Here is a 16798-nt window from a genome sequence, read left to right on the forward strand (position 1 = left end):
TAAATAGCAAACACAGATATGAGAGAGGATAAACCTGATGGGCACAAGTTTTTTTTTTCCAGCCTATGTACCTATTTAACTATATGTAACATAGCTATATAAAATATATTATGCAAAAACAACAACTAATAATTAGGCAAACAGCTATAAAATGCATGAAGGTTGTGGTGGTGTCTGGATTAAGAACACTTTGTTATGAGATATTAAAATAATACTTCAACATTGTTAACAAAACAAACAACCTAAACTAATACGTTTAGAACACATCTACCAAGGCACACAGGATCTCATTCTAGTTACATGTTGTTATGCAGCAGGTAGCCAGTGGCCCTTAACTTCACATCCCCAGTTAATTTGCTTTCTGTTCTTTACTGTCTAAATCGCTGCATTGATATGACAGTTGTGCTCGGTGGCTTAAGATATGTAACATTGATTTTTTTTTTTTTTATTGTTTGTTCTAGGTCGGTATATTTTTATTTCCATATTGGAATTTTCCTTGTACTCGTTCTCCTGCCAGTCAAACCATCAAAACGGAGTCAAAAGCAACCGAGCAAACAAACGTCCCCGCATTCAGCAAACCATGTGAAAGAGGACTAATACAGACTGGAACAAGGGCAGATGTGGACCAGTGAAGCTTCTGAAGGATCAATCCTCGCAGAATTGTTACTTCTCTAAATGGTTTCTAGATGTTGTTTGCCAAAGAAAGAAGAGAAAGAAAAGAAAATCATGCCGCTATATATTGTAGATAAAAGATTCTTTTTGTATATAAAGGATTATTATTATTATTTTTTTTACATAATCTTTTTAACACACCAACATTTTCATGTTTTATGTTTTTTTGTTTTTTTTAAAATATCTAAATTCTTTGCCAATGTGCAATACCATGGTGCAGTTACAGCCACTCTCAAATCACATGTTCCTGGTTTTACAGGATATCCAGTTTATTGACCGTTATTTCCCTACAATAAACACAATAACTAGATTTAATTAATTTCACCCAGGGGCGGACTGACAGGTCGGGCAGATCGGTCATGGACCGAGGGCCCGAGGCAGTCAGGGGCCCGGCAGCACAGCCATGCTCTGGCTGGGGAGATCAGAGATCTCCTCAGCCAGAAACATGATTTCTCCGTTATTCTAGTGATATGCTGCAGGACCCCTGCAGCATATCACTCTGTTAACCCCCTCACCCGTTTCCCCTCTCTCAGGGAGACCTGGCAGTGAGTATTCACTTCTTGCTGCCAGGTCTCCAGCCGTGCGGTGCTGTGTGTGAGGAGGAAGAGGCGGGGCCAGGAAGTGACATCACTTCCTGCCCTGCCTGAAGAGCACTGGACGATAAGGAGCTGGAGCAGCCTGGCATACAGCACAGGTAAGCTTCTTATAATTGTAATTCACCCCCCTGTCTCCCTGTACCCACATCAGCCCCCCCCCCAGTACCCATATCAGGCCCCCCCAGTACCCATATCAGGCCCCCCCCCAGTACCCATATCAGGCCCCCCCAGTACCCATATCAGCCCCCCCCAGTACCCACATCAGCCCCCCTGTACCCAAATCAGCCCTCCCTGTACCCAAATCAGCCCTCCCTGTACCCAAATCAGCCCTCCCTGTACCCAAATCAGCCCCCCCCCGTACCCAAATCAGCCCCTCCCAGTACCCAAATCAGCCCCTCCCAGTACCCAACTCAGCCCCCCCTGTACCCAAATCAGCCCCCCCAGTACCCAAATCAGCCCCCCAGTACCCAAATCAGCCCCCCCAGTACCCACCTTAGCCCCCCCAGTACCCACCTTAGCCCCCCCAGTACCCACCTTAGCCCCCTGTACCCACCTCAGCCCCCTGTACCCACCTCTGCTCCCCCTGTACCCACCTCAGCCCCCCTGTACCCACCTCAGCCCCCCTGTACCCACCTCTGCCCCCTGTACCCACCTGCTCCTAGCTCAGCCCCCTGTACCCACCTCAGCCCCAGTACCCATCTCTGCTCCCACCTCTACCCCTCATTACCCACCCCAACCTCCTTTACCCACCTCAGCCCCCAGTACCCACTTCTGCTCCCACCTCAGCCCCCAGTACCCTCCTCTGCTCCCACCTCAGCCCCCCTGTACCCACCTCAGCCCCCAGTACCCATCTCTGCTCCCACCTCTACCCCTCATTACCCACCTCAACCTCCTTTACCCACCTTAGCCCCCAGTACCTACTTCTGCTCCCACCTCAGCCCCCAGTACCCACCTCTGCTCCCACCTCAGCCCCCCTGTACCCACCTCAGCCCCCAATACCCACCTAAGCTCCTCCTCCACACACCACATCTCCCCTTGCACCCACCTCAGCCCCCTTTTCTCCCTGTACCCACCTCGGCCCCCCTGTACTAACCACAGCTCCACCTGCACCCACCTCAGCCCCCCTGTACTAACCACAGCTCCCCCTGCACTTGCCTCAGTTCCCGTGCACCTACCTCAGCCACCATTCCTCCTTGCACTTACCCCAGGATCTACCTATCCCTGTACCCACCTAATCCCCTATGCACCAACCACAGCCCCTATGCCACCTCCACCTACCATAGCTCCTATGCCTTCCAGTACCCACCACAGCCACTATGTCCCTCCCTGTGCCCACTACAGCCTCTATGTCCCATCCTGTGCCCACAACAGCTCCTTGTCTATCCGCACCCACCACAGCTCCTTCTGCACACACCACATCTCCCCCTGCACCCACCTCAGCTCTCCCTTTACCCACCTTAGCCTCCTGTGTCCCTACACCAACCACAGCTTCCCCTGCACCCACCTCAGCCCCGTCTGCATCCACCACAGCTGCTCCTGCACCCACCTCACCCCCCCTGCACTCACCTCAGCCACCATTCCTCCGCCACTCACCCCAGGATCTACCTATCCATGTTTCCACCCAAGCCCCTATGCTCCCACCACATCCCTTATGCCACCTCCAACTACCATAGCTCCTATCCCTTTCAGTACCCACCACAGCCCCTATGTCCCTTCCTGAGCTCACCACAACATCTATGTCCCACCTCATACTCTGTCCAGCCCCACCCCCACTTCAGTCCCTGTGCCTCCCTGCGCCCACCTCAGTCCCCGCGCCTCACAGTGCCCACCACAGCCCCTGTGCCTCCCTGCACCTATTTCAGCATTTATCCCCCTACACACACACTACAGCCACTATCCAACTTATACACAGTAGAACCTCTATTATCCAAACACGCACACACATTACAGCCCCAGTAACCAACAGATGCCTACTACAGATTCTATCCCACACACACTGCAACACAGCCAGCCCTCTCTACTCACATAATGCACTGCAAATAGCCCCATTCACACACGCAAAAACCCACAAGGAGCCTTACTGTATAGACACACCACAAGCAGCATCCCCACACATACAAAATGACATGCAGCCTCCCTTCACATACACATCACAAACAGCATACCCACCATTGCAATACTGCACACAGCCTTCACACACACAACTTTTACAATCTCTTATAAAGCGCCAACATATTCTGCAGCGCTGTACAATAGGTAAAACAAGAGAGAGGATTAATCTAACACAACACTTTGACATACAGGAACACATCACTAACCACATCCCCACACACGCAACCCCACAAGTAGACTCCAAACACATGTGGCTAGTTGTAAGGTTGTACATGTGGGGGATGCTGCTTGTGATGTCCAAAGCAAAATTAGTGGAAGTGTGTAATTAAATTTGCTTTATTTTAATTGCTGGGGAGGCACGCCAGCAAGGGTTACTCCATCTAAAACAGTGTTTATTAAAACACTGGTTTTGGTTGGATTAACCCCTTAAAAGTAAATCTGGCCATTTTGGGGGGCACTCAGGGATGTGGGAGTCAGGGATGTGTGGCTCTCACACATCCATTCTGTGTGCTGGGCAGCCTACACATAATATATGTGTAAAAGCACCAGAGAGAAGGGGTAGAAGAATAGCAGGGAACCAGAAAACCTTGTACCAGGACCAGGAGGGCGGGCCCTTGATCACCCACTGCCCGAGGGCCCTGTGAGGTGTCAGTCCGCCCCTGATTTCACCCATCACAAACTCTTAAATTGTCTCTCTTTTATATATAACAGACATAGCTGAAATCAACCCAGCACCTGTTCTAACAAGCACCACACAGGTATATTGATCACCTTTGTTGACCAGGCAATAACTACAGCTGGTCATTGTGTTTTTAAGATTAAAGGTAAAACTGCATTGTGAGAAACATTGTTTTGCAATTTTTTTGTAGCAGATATCTCATTTGTTCATAAAGCATGTCTTACCATCATCTACAAAAATAAATAAAATAGCTTTTTTTTTTAATTCTTTAAAAAAAAAAAAAAAAAAAAAAATATATATATATATTAATATTACAGCCTTTTAGAGTTTGGATTTTGAATCCAGCCATAAAAGCCAAAAGGGTATAGATTTATTTTTTTTTACTACTAATGCAACAGAAAACGTTGAACCTTGTTGCTGCTGACAATCTCTCTGAAGGATTTTAGTAATCTATAGGCAGTCTTCAGAAATAAAAATCCTAAACTCTGTTGTCCAAATCTTGGGAAGTGTGCCAGTGGGGGGGCGTGACAGGTATGTGGCATATCATTGGTGGACAATTCACCATTCATACCGGGACTATGCAATCTATTACTTCAAGACCTCTTGTGCTCTACTAGGCAAATGGGCTAAACATTACAATTTAGGTACTAGATTGTAATACTCAGACAGTTTTTTATTAAATAACCGTAAAACATAACATTGAGGAATCTAGATTGTTGCCATAGTTCTTTGTGCTATTATAAACTCTGCTTCTTCTTTGAATATATGCTATACAGTAGAGTTGAAAGTCCTATGTTAAATGTTGCAGGGAGAGCCATAAATTTTATGCAGGTTACCGCATGAAGCACAGAGAATGCATGCAGCTTCTAAATGGTTTAGTAAATGAGACTGATCAAAATAAAGATAAAAATGGACGTTAACGGTCAGTAGCACAGGAGCAACATTCAAGCTAGTAAACACAAATTTCAAATGATTCAAGTTCAAGTGACCACGGACTGATTTATTCATATTTAGTATGTGAATTCAGCAAATATTTTTCCCTAAAATAGTCTAATTTTCTCCTTCCTCATTTATAAAGCACATTGCAATTTAGCTTATGTCTGACTCAGACAGTGTTTTGGAAACTCAAGATTATATTTAAAAACAAAACAAAGGCAAGAGGCGCTTTGAAATTAACAACCCAAAGGAATCACTTTGCAAGGCTATAGTCCCTTGGGCACCTTATGATGACAAACAAAACTGTTTAGCTTACAGGGAAAATGGAATTTGATGATATTATTTGGATACATTTCTTGATGTTGCTGCAAGTTTTTTTTCATAAATACAATTTTAAAGTCATGTTTGCGCTATATCGGCATTTACACAGTTTTTTTACAGTGTAAAAGATTGTACAATTATAATATTGCTCCTTCGGATTGCCATCTTTTGAGCTCCTCTTCATTCATTGTAACCACTCCCTGTAATAATGGGAAGAGGATCGCAATTTCATGGTTGTATTCCTGTCAACAATGGAATTCAATATCTCAGCCTTGACACTAATCCATGGTTGATTGGGGGAGAGGTGCTGAAACATGTCAACCCAAATTTACAGACTATACTTTACTTATTGATTATAACATAATGGTTATTTTTCTCACAAACTGCTAAGCATTCAGGTTTAACTAGAGAGCAGAGATTATATTTTAACCCTTGGAGTGCCAGAACAATGTCTTTTGCATGCCACTGTCACTCAAAGGGTTACCAAATTAAGCTGTGTTGAGCCCATGTTAAGAACCTCTTTCTGCAACGTGGTTTGAATAGGGTGGAAATGATATTAGAGCATTATATTCACGTATCCACACTGGTTTCATGTCATAGACTGATTCTAAATAACATGGACAGTCAAACATAAGTATAGCAATTTAAGAGAAAAAAATATAATGGTACAATACATAGAGTGGGCCAGCCCAATTTGTGTTTTAATTATTGTATGCCTGTAAAAAATGACTACACCACTTTATCCCAAGGAGGGCGGGGGGACGGGGGAGGGGGAGTTCTTCTTTCAGCTGACTAATACCAAAGGGTGGTGACTTTACTTAGATTTACTTTCTCTTTTATACTTTAAATTATGTGTAATGTAGTAAAAAAAAAGTAACAACTTCATTTAGGGCCTCCACCTGCCGCTCAGGTGTGGGAGCCGGGGGGAGGACAATAGGTCCCGCGTCATTGTTATTTAGGGCCCCCACTCGCCGCTCAGGGGTGGGGATTGGAGGGGAGGACAATCGGTCCCCCCTCATTGTTATTTAGGGCCCCCACCCGCCGCTAAGTGGGGGGGGGAGCTGAGGGGGAGGACAATAGGTCTCCCATCTATTTAGGGTCGCCACCAGCCATTCAGGGGTGGGTGCTGGGTGGGGACAAGAGGTCCCCCCCACATTCTCATTTAGGGCCCCCACCCGCCATGCCGGGGGGACGGGGACGACAACACACAAACACATATTATATGTATATCTGTGTGTGTGTGTATTTTATATATATATATATATATATATATATATATATATATATATATATATATATATATATACACACACATACATACATACATACATACATACTATATATAATATAAATTGAAAAAAAAAACCAAATATAAATGCTAACTTTGGCCAGTGTTTGTGACTAAGTGGCTACTACAAAAGACTGGACATACCCCATTTTTAATACCTTGGGTTGTCTACATTTGAAAATGGTATGCCAAGATGGGGTTATTTTACATTCCTGGGCTACCATATGGTCTGAAAAAGCAACAGAGACCCAGCAAACCAATCTGGCAAACTGAATCTGGCAAGCACTATACTTTCCAAAACACCATAAAACCTGTACATATTGTTCTACTCAGGAGACTTCGCTGAATATAAATATGAATGTTTAACCCCTTAAGGACCAAACTTCTGGAATAAAAGGGAATCATGACATGTCACACATGTCATGGGTCCTTAAGGGGTTAAAACAGTAAAACTTACCACAACAACGAAATCACCAGTAAAAGTGCAGTTTTTGTGTAAAAATAAAATGCAAAAAAACAAATATGAATGCTAACTCTGGCCCGCGTTTGTGGCTAAGTGGCTACTACAAACGACTGGACATACCCGATTTTGTCTACATTTACAAATGGTATGCCATGATGGGGTTAATTTTCATTCCTGGGCTGCTAAACCGTGTCAAAGGCAACATAGGCACAGCAAGCCAATCTGGCAAATTTCAATGTGCAAACATGGAAAAGCCCTACATTTTACCCCTGTAAGTTTGCAAAAACCCATGAAACCTGTGCATTGGGGGCACTGTTGTACTTGGGAGATGTTACTGAACACATATTGGGGTGTTCTTTGTCAGTAACGCATAAAAGGAACTGAGAATCCATGCCTAAAATACAATGTAAGAGAAAAATAACACAAAAAAAGGACTACCCAAAAATATGACAAAGACTGGTGGTAGAATTAGTGCATGGAAAGTGTTAAAATACCACCATTTGAAATACCCTAGGGTGTCTACTTTTTAAAAATATATGGTTTGATGGGGGTACATTACATTGGCCGGCATCAAAAATGTCCCAAATAGGACATGGGTGCATGATGACCAGCTGTGAAAATTCCTAGTTGGAAAACTGGAATGCGCACCCTCCAAATAAGGTGTTTTATCCCCCAGAGAACCCGATATACCTATACATGAGTGGTATCACTGTACTCAGGAGATGTTGCTGAACACATATTGTTGTGTTCTTTGTCAAACGTTTGGGTAGTCATTTTTTTATTTTTCTTTCACATTATACTTTAGGCATGGATTCTCAGTTCCTGTTATGTGTTACTGACAAAGACTGGTGGCAGAATTAGTGCATGGAAATATATACATGTGAAGGGTTATTCAGGGATTCCTGACAGATATTGTTACAATGTAACTTGTGTTAATTTTGAAAAAACAAAAAAATGGTTTGGAAATAGAAAAGTGCCTATAACATTCCAAAAAAAAAAAAAAAAGCTAAGAGCATGTTAACATTGGGCATTTCTAAACCCAGGACAAAATTTAGAAACTATTTAGCATGGGTGTTTTTTGGCGGTTGTAGATGTGTAACAGATATTGGGGGTCAAGGTTAGAAAAAGTGTGTTTTTTAAAATTATTTCATCATATTTTATAATTTTTTTTAATAGTAAATGATATGGTATGATGGAAATAATGGTATCTTTAGACAGACCATTTTATGGCAAGAAAAAAGTTATATAATATGTGTGGGTACAGTAAATGAGGAAAAGGAAAATTACAGCTAAACACAAACACAGCAGAAATGTAAAAAGAGCCCTGGTCCTTAACGGTAAGAAAATGTTAAAATGTTCTGGTCACTAAGTGGTGAAACCCGCCAATCCTCGCGTCTTCATTGATGCTTGCACATGTGCGAGTTCCGCCGGACGTAATGCCATGACGCAAGGACGGCTTGCCGCGCACATGCGCAAACATCCAAGCTGAAACGAAAATAAACTTTAAACTCTAAAAAAGTTCAGCATCTCTGCAAACTGTGTTTACAACCACAATGATAATATCATTATACACAGTGTGGCAGACCTCTCTACCTTTGGATTATTATTTAAAACCTGATTTGTCTGTTTGTTCGATTATTGACGGTTGTTCGTATGTTTTCTGTTTGCATTCACCCAAATATGAACAAACTACCAAATGGCAGGCCACCCAGCAGTATGAATTGACTGACTGCATGTATACAGAAGTGTGCTGCTCGTTAACCTTTCTGCCCTCACTAACATTGTGGTTAACCGCAGACACTTCCAACTCCCGAACGGTCGGCTGGGTGGTCGTTGTTCGTATGAACGAACACGTGGCGGCGGCCATCTTGGACAGTCGAACAACCAGCGGTGTTTGTTGAAAAACTCATAGAACTGATTTTGGACACTGCTTCCCACGAACACCGCTGAAATCAACGATCATCCATCACTCTGTTCCAAATTAATACAAACGCCGTGCCGTTCGGTAAATTGACAATGCACGAACGGAACTGTACCAGATAGTAGACCCATGGAGCTCATTCATTTAGTCGAACGCACAATGTACAAGACTTTAACTCCATGGCCATTGAACTATATATATGGGATCTGAGCATTGTTCGGTTATTGTCAGGATCGGGACAGGGATCCAACACGCAGAGTACGAACAGGAGAGATGTACGTATACCGGACCTTAGAATGGCCGGACTAACGTAAGGAGAGAGCAGAGAATAGTCAGAGACAAGCCGGGGTCGAGGGAACGAGAGAACAGGTAAGCGAGAGACAAGCCGAGGTCAAAGGACACGAGAGGTAAACAGGAACGATAGTACAAGCCGAGTCAAAACCAAATAGAACAATAAACATAAGAGCACTGAGGAACCAGACAAGCTAGAACCACGACAGGGCAATGAACCATTACACACATCCCTCTTTTATACCCCGGTTCTTTAATTGATGACTCCGCCCTTGCCGAGCCCTGATTGCTGGTTCCGAACTAGATTGACAGGTCGGGATGTGATTGCCGTCATGACGTCGACTCCTGAGCGTCGTGTCATAAAAGGAAGCGGGACTCTCGCGGCCGGCGTGGGAAAGACTATGAGAGCTGTGAGGATTGGATGAATCAGCCCCGCTGAGAGAACGGCCGTCGGAAAGTCTAACCTCCTCCGAGGTAGAGACTTCAGGTACCCTGACAGTACCCCCCCCTCAGAAACGCCCACCGGGCGGAAGGAACCGGGGCGAGACGGAAAGCGAGCATGAAAAGCCCTGAGAAGGCGAGGAGCATGCACATCCTCCTGGACCACCCAAGACCTCTCCTCAGGACCATATCCTTTCCAGTCAACAAGATATTGCACCTTCCCCCGAGAAATCCGAGAATCGAGGATGGAATTGATCTCATACTCCTCCTGACCCTCAACCTGGACAGAACGAGGGGAAGGCACAGTGGAGGAAAACCTGTTACATACCAAAGGCTTCAATAAAGAAACATGAAAGGAGTTCGGGATGCGTAAAGCAGGCGGAAGAGCCAGACGATATGCAACAGGATTTATCCGAGACAGAACCATGTAAGGGCCTATGTAACGAGGAGCAAATTTCATGGAAGGAACTTTCAAGCGGATGTTTCTGGTACTCAACCATACCCTATCACCCGGAGAGAATACAGGAGCCACCCTTCTGCGTTTGTCAGCGTGTCGTTTGGACACCATGGAATTATGAATAAGGATTTGTCGAGTCTGATCCCACAACTTCCTCAGATTGGCAACATGAATATCAACCGACGGTATCCCCTGGGAGGGGGAGGCCGACGGAAGAACGGAAGGATGAAAGCCATAATTCATGAAAAAGGGGCTAGAACGAGTAGAATCGCAAACACTGTTGTTGTGCGCAAACTCCGCCCAAGGAATCAGACCGACCCAATCGTCCTGGTGTTCAGAAACAAAACAGCGCAAGAACTGTTCAACCTTTTGGTTGGTGCGTTCGGCAGCCCCATTGGACTGGGGATGATAGGCAGAGGAAAAATTTAATTTGATACCAAGCTGGGAACAGAAGGATCTCCAAAACCGGGAAACAAATTGGGAACCTCTATCAGAAACGATTTCAGAAGGAATCCCATGTAAACGAAAAATCTCCCTCGCGAAAATTTCAGCCAATTCGGGAGAAGAGGGCAATTTGAGCAGAGGTACAAAATGAGCCATTTTGGTAAACCTGTCAATAACTGTGAGGATAACCGTATGTTTTTTAGAAACCGGTAAATCAACGATGAAGTCCATAGCCAGACAAGACCATGGTTTCACAGGAATTTCTAGGGGGTGCAAAAGCCCACATGGAAGCGTATGAGGTTGTTTAGTCCTCATACAGACATCACATGCCCCGACGAATTCCTTAAGATCCTTACGTAATGAAGGCCACCAGAAATCTTTAGAAATCAAAGAACATGACTTGCGTATGCCAGGATGTCCGGCAAATTTACTGTTATGAAAACACTGCATAAGTTCCAGTTGGAGTTTAGGAGGAACGAAGTAACGGTCCCCCGGAATAGGTCCGGGTGCCAGATGTTGTAACTTCTTGATCTCATCCAGCAACGGAGAGTGAATCTTAATGCTAGTGCTGGCAACAATATTACGCTTGGGAACTATAGAAGAAAAAACCATATCAGGCATAGTAGAAGGTTCGTGTTGGCGGGACAATGCATCGGCCTTAGAATTCTTAGAACCAGGTCTATAAGTGAGAACATAGTTGAAATGAGTAAGGAACAAAGACCAACGAGCCTGCCTGGCAGATAATCGCTTGGCTTCCCCTATATATGACAAATTCTTGTGATCCGTCAAAATAGTAACCGGGTGTAAAGTCCCTTCCAACAAATGTCTCCACTCCTTCAAAGCCAAAATTACCGCTAACAGTTCCCTGTCACCAATATCATACCTGCTCTCAGGCCCAGACAATTTCCTGGAAAAAAAAACACATGGATGCAGTGGTTTATTCAAACTTAACCTTTGGGACAGAATAGCACCTACACCTGTCTCTGAGGCGTCTACCTCGAGTAAGAAAGGCAAGGAAGTGTCTGGATGAACTAATATCGGTGCTGAGGCAAACTGTTCCTTGAGAGTACTGAAAGCAACAAGCGCTTCTGGAGACCATGTCTTAGTATCAGCACCCTGTTTAGTCATGTTGGTAATAGGAGCGATAATAGACGAGTACCCCTTAATGAAGCGCCTGTAGTAATTCGAGAAACCGATAAACCTCTGAATGGCCTTGAGTCCCTTGGGCAATGGCCAATCCAAGATAGATTGGAGTTTAACAGGGTCCATCTTAAACCCCTCTCCAGAAATAACGTAACCAAGAAAATTTACCTGAGATTGGTCAAAGCTACACTTCTCCAATTTGCAGTACAACCCATGCTGTAGAAGTTTATGCAATACCCTTCTGACTTGTTTGTGATGAATCTCAGACTCTTTAGAATGTATTAGTATATCATCCAAATAAACTATAACACATTCATGTTGAAATTCCCTAAGAACCTCATTAATCAAGTCCTGGAATACAGCAGGGGCATTGCAAAGCCCGAAGGGCATTACCGTGTACTCATAGTGGCTATACCGGGTATTGAAAGCCGTTTTCCATTCATCACCCTGCTGAATTCTCACCAAGTTATAAGCTCCCCTCAGATCTAACTTGGTAAAAATCTTAGAACCTTTCAGGCGATCAAATAGCTCAGTAATTAGGGGGATCGGATAAGCATTTCTGATTGTTATTTTGTTCAAGCCCCGATAATCAATGCAAGGCCGTAGTGTGCCGTCTTTTTTATCTACAAAAAAGAAACCGGCTCCGGCTGGAGAAGAGGATCTCCTAATAAAGCCTTTGTCTAGATTCTCCTGAATGTACTCCTCTAAGACTAAGTTCTCCTTAGTGGATAGAGGATATACATTGCCCCTCGGGGGCATAGTACCAGGTAGGAGATTAATCTTACAATCAAAGGACCTGTGTGGGGTAAAGTATCAGCCTTCCTCTTATCAAAGACTGCCTTTAAATCCTGGTATTGGGAAGGTATCTGTAAATCTGTGGGCTTGTTAGAGTTACTAGGTGTGTCCACTAGGCACAACGGTGAGACTTTCTGTACACAACCTTTCTGGCAACCTTGACCCCAAGAGACTATTTCACCTTGTTCCCAATCAATAGTAGGGTTATGCTTTTTAAGCCAGGGATACCCCAAAACTTTAGGAACTGAAGGGGATGAGATAAGCATGAGAGAAATCTCCTCCTCGTGTAAAATACCAATGGTTAGTTTAACTGGTAAAGTTTCACGAGAAATAACTGGATCTAATAACGGTCTACCAACTATGGCCTCAACGGCCAATGGAGTCTCCTTTAACTGAGATGGGATAGAATGTTTCTTGACAAAGGTTTGATCAATAAAGCTTTCAGCTGCTCCGGAATCTATTAATGCCATAGCTTTAAGTACTCCCTTTTCCCAAGTTAAAGAAACCTGTAATAGTAGCCTATGATCCCTGTAATCATAAGTAGAGGACAAAATAGAAACACCCAAGGCCTGTCCTCTGGAGAAACTTAGGTGCGAGCGTTTCCCGGACGGTTGGGGCAATTAAGGCGTAGGTGGCCTCCTACTCCACAATACATATACCGACCCTCCCTTTTCCTATATTGTCTTTCATTCTCTGAAAGGTGAGTGTTACCAATCTGCATAGGTTCTGGGAGAGCTAGAATAGTAGATTCAGAATTCTGAAATGCGGGAGTTAGTCTTAAGGAAGATCTATAACCATTATCACGAGTGTTCTGCCTCTGTCTCATGCGTTCATCTATACGAGAAATAAATGAAATTAATTCCTCTAAATTTTCAGGAAGATCCCTTGTGGCAACCTCGTCTAAGATCGCATCTGACAATCCGTTCAGAAATACGTCCATATAGGCTTGTTCATTCCACTTGACCTCTGCCGCCAAGGATCTGAACTCTAGTGCATAATCCACAAGGGTTAGACTATGCTGTCTAAGACGTAATAGTAATCTAGCAGCACTGGCCTTTCTCCCTGGGGGATCAAAAGTCCTCCTAAAAGTAGTAATGAAAGCATTATAGTTATAGACTACTAGATTATCATTCTCCCACAGAGGGTTAGCCCATCTAAGAGCTTTGTCAATGAGTAGCGATATTATGAATCCAACCTTCGCCCTGTCTGTAGGGTAGGTGCGGGGTTGTAATTCAAAATGAATTCCTATCTGGTTTAGGAAACCACGACAAGTATCCGGAGCACCGCCATACCGTAAAGGGGAAGTAACACGGGAAGAAGTTCCCCCTGTGGCTACCTCTAGGCCTGTGTTAGCAAGAGAGATAGATGGAGTACGCATCTCCTCTGCTTGATTACTTGGATGGGATAGTAATGCTTGCAGTGCTAGAGCCATTTGGTCCATTCTATGGTCCATGGCTTCAAACCTCGAGTCAGGCGAACCAAGCTGAGCGTTTGTACCTGCAGGATCCATGGCCCTGTCGTAATGTCAGGATCGGGACAGGGATCCAACACGCAGAGTACGAACAGGAGAGATGTACGTATACCGGACCTTAGAATGGCCGGACTAACGTAAGGAGAGAGCAGAGAATAGTCAGAGACAAGCCGGGGTCGAGGGAACGAGAGAACAGGTAAGCGAGAGACAAGCCGAGGTCAAAGGACACGAGAGGTAAACAGGAACGATAGTACAAGCCGAGTCAAAACCAAATAGAACAATAAACATAAGAGCACTGAGGAACCAGACAAGCTAGAACCACGACAGGGCAATGAACCATTACACACATCCCTCTTTTATACCCCGGTTCTTTAATTGATGACTCTGCCCTTGCCGAGCCCTGATTGCTGGTTCCGAACTAGATTGACAGGTCGGGATGTGATTGCCGTCATGACGTCGACTCCTGAGCGTCGTGTCATAAAAGGAAGCGGGACTCTCGCGGCCGGCGTGGGAAAGACTATGAGAGCTGTGAGGATTGGATGAATCAGCCCCGCTGAGAGAACGGCCGTCGGGAAGTCTAACCTCCTCCGAGGTAGAGACTTCAGGTACCCTGACAGTTATATTGAGTGCTCAGATATAAGCTATCTGGGGATACGTTGAATGTGAGGGTTCCATTTGGTATATTTGGAAATATGTGTTTTTACCAGTATTGTAAAATGTAGGATATTGTCTAGGTCTGGAGGTAATTGAGTTACTTCAAGCACTTAACCCAATTATCTCCAGGATAGAGAGGAGGAGTTGTACTGTTCTTGTGGGAGTGTTTCTATACTGTAAATGCATGTGATTGGCTAATGTAAAAATTGTCTCAGTCTTCCACAAGGTCCCTATGGGAGTGTCCCTTGCTGGAAGACCTGCATAAAAGGCTGACATGTAGTCCCCATTAAACAGATCCTGCTCGACCCTCGTACTTGGGGGTATAATTTGTATGATTCCTGTTTGGCGCTTAGGAGTGTTTGGTAGCTGACTTCACGTTTGGGAAAAAGAATAGCTTTGGCGGCGTTAACCCCTTCCCTACTTGGGGTGCCATTACACATAGATGTACACAGAAATACCAAACAGTGTGTGAATTTGACCATATATCTAACACATATAGAAAGATTTTAAGATTTTATACATAAATTAAATTAAATTAAAATGTATGCATGCAGTCAGTCAATTCACACACAATAAAGGACTATAAAATCTATCCTTAACTATACGGATTATATTTAAGCGAAATTACATAAATCGGTGGAATCATGAAGTGAATTAAAAAGGAAATTCTGAGAGGGAAATGTCATAAAAATATAACTATAGAACAATTTCAAGTGACAATTAATCGTCTTAAAGGGTATGAATATATACTTTTAAAAAGGCAATTTAAAAAGGCAATTTTAAATTAAAAAACAGTAATTCATGAATCTCAGAAACAAGAACAATACACGATTTTATAAAATAAGTTAAATAAGGGGGGGAGAGGTTGGTGGGATGACCTGAAATTGAACGGCCCAGCTAAGAGGGGGGGGGGGGGGGGGAGGGGGGATAGCTTTAAATAAACCAGATCTCCTCCCACAAACACAGGTCTGGGACCTTACAACATGCTTTAGAGAAACTGCAATGATTATCTTGCAGGACTACGACTGCCTCAAGTGGCTGTCAATCACACTACATGGGTCATTAGGATTGACTGCAGATAGACTGCCTTGGTTGTCAGGCAGTCGTCCCCCCCGCTTGGATGAGGAGAGTAGAGTATCTGGGCTGTCGTCAGGAAATAATTATTGGGACATGATATGCCACCGTATGGCATTAACCCCTTAAGGACCAAACTTCTGAAATAAATGGGAATCATGACATGTCACACATGTCATGTGTCCTTAAAGGGACACTCCAGGCACCCAGACCACTTCTGCCCATTGGAGTGGTCTGGGTGCCAACTCCAACTACTCTTAACCCTGCAAGTGTAATTATTGCAGTGTTTTATTAACTGCAATAATTACCTTGCAGGGTTAACTCCACCTCTATTGGCTGTCTACTAGACAGCCACTATAGGGCACTTCCTGGTGTATAGCACAGGAAACCTGTGCTAGAGCGTCCCTGGACGTCCTCACGCTATGTGAGGACCTCCAGCGTCGCTCATTTCCCCATAGGAAAGCATTGAAAAGCATTTTCAATGCTTTCCTATGGGGAGCTCTAATGCGTATACGCATTAGGTCTCCCCGGCCGGTGGGTGGGATCAGTCTCGCCCACCGGCCGACACAATCACAGGGAGTAGCGGCGGCGGAGGAAGAAGCAGCGATGTGGGACATGTCGCTGCCTCTGGTAAGTTACTGAAGGGGTTTTCACCCCTTCAGCAACCGGGGATTCGGGGGTGGGAGGGAGAGGGGACCTGCAGTGCCAGGAAAACTGATTGTTTTCCTGGCACTGGAGTTTCCCTTTAAGGGGTTAAAGACTCCCTTTTGTAGGATGGCATAGCACACCATTCATTGGGAATAGATTAATACAGTCAGGAAATGGTTACAACCAGGGGTCACCTCACCAGCCACATTGTGGAACAGCTTGAGATGGTTGCCTGTTTCCCTACAGTGTTGGGTCCACCAGGGTGATCTTAAATCTGCTGATGAACTTCACCGATCAGCTACAACATTAAAACCAATAACAGGTGAAGTGAATGACATTGATTGTATCATTACAATGGCACATGTCAAGGGGTGGCATATATTATGAAGTAA

At 44.4% G+C, this 16798-nt stretch overlaps 1 protein-coding gene across 1 annotated transcript in view; it reads left to right on the top strand.

Moving 5' to 3' along the window:
• MBOAT1 (membrane bound O-acyltransferase domain containing 1) overlaps positions 1–994 on the top strand; it is an 84718-nt gene extending 83724 nt beyond the window's left edge. The window contains exon 13 of the mRNA XM_063450502.1: positions 462–994. Coding sequence (XP_063306572.1) covers positions 462–597 — 136 coding nt within the window. The 3' untranslated portion in view covers positions 598–994. The remainder of the gene's footprint in view (positions 1–461) is intronic.
• Positions 995–16798: the final 15804 nt, after the last annotated feature.

Source organism: Pelobates fuscus, chromosome 4 (genome assembly GCF_036172605.1).
Source record: "Pelobates fuscus isolate aPelFus1 chromosome 4, aPelFus1.pri, whole genome shotgun sequence".
Taxonomy (NCBI): Eukaryota; Metazoa; Chordata; class Amphibia; order Anura; family Pelobatidae; genus Pelobates; species Pelobates fuscus.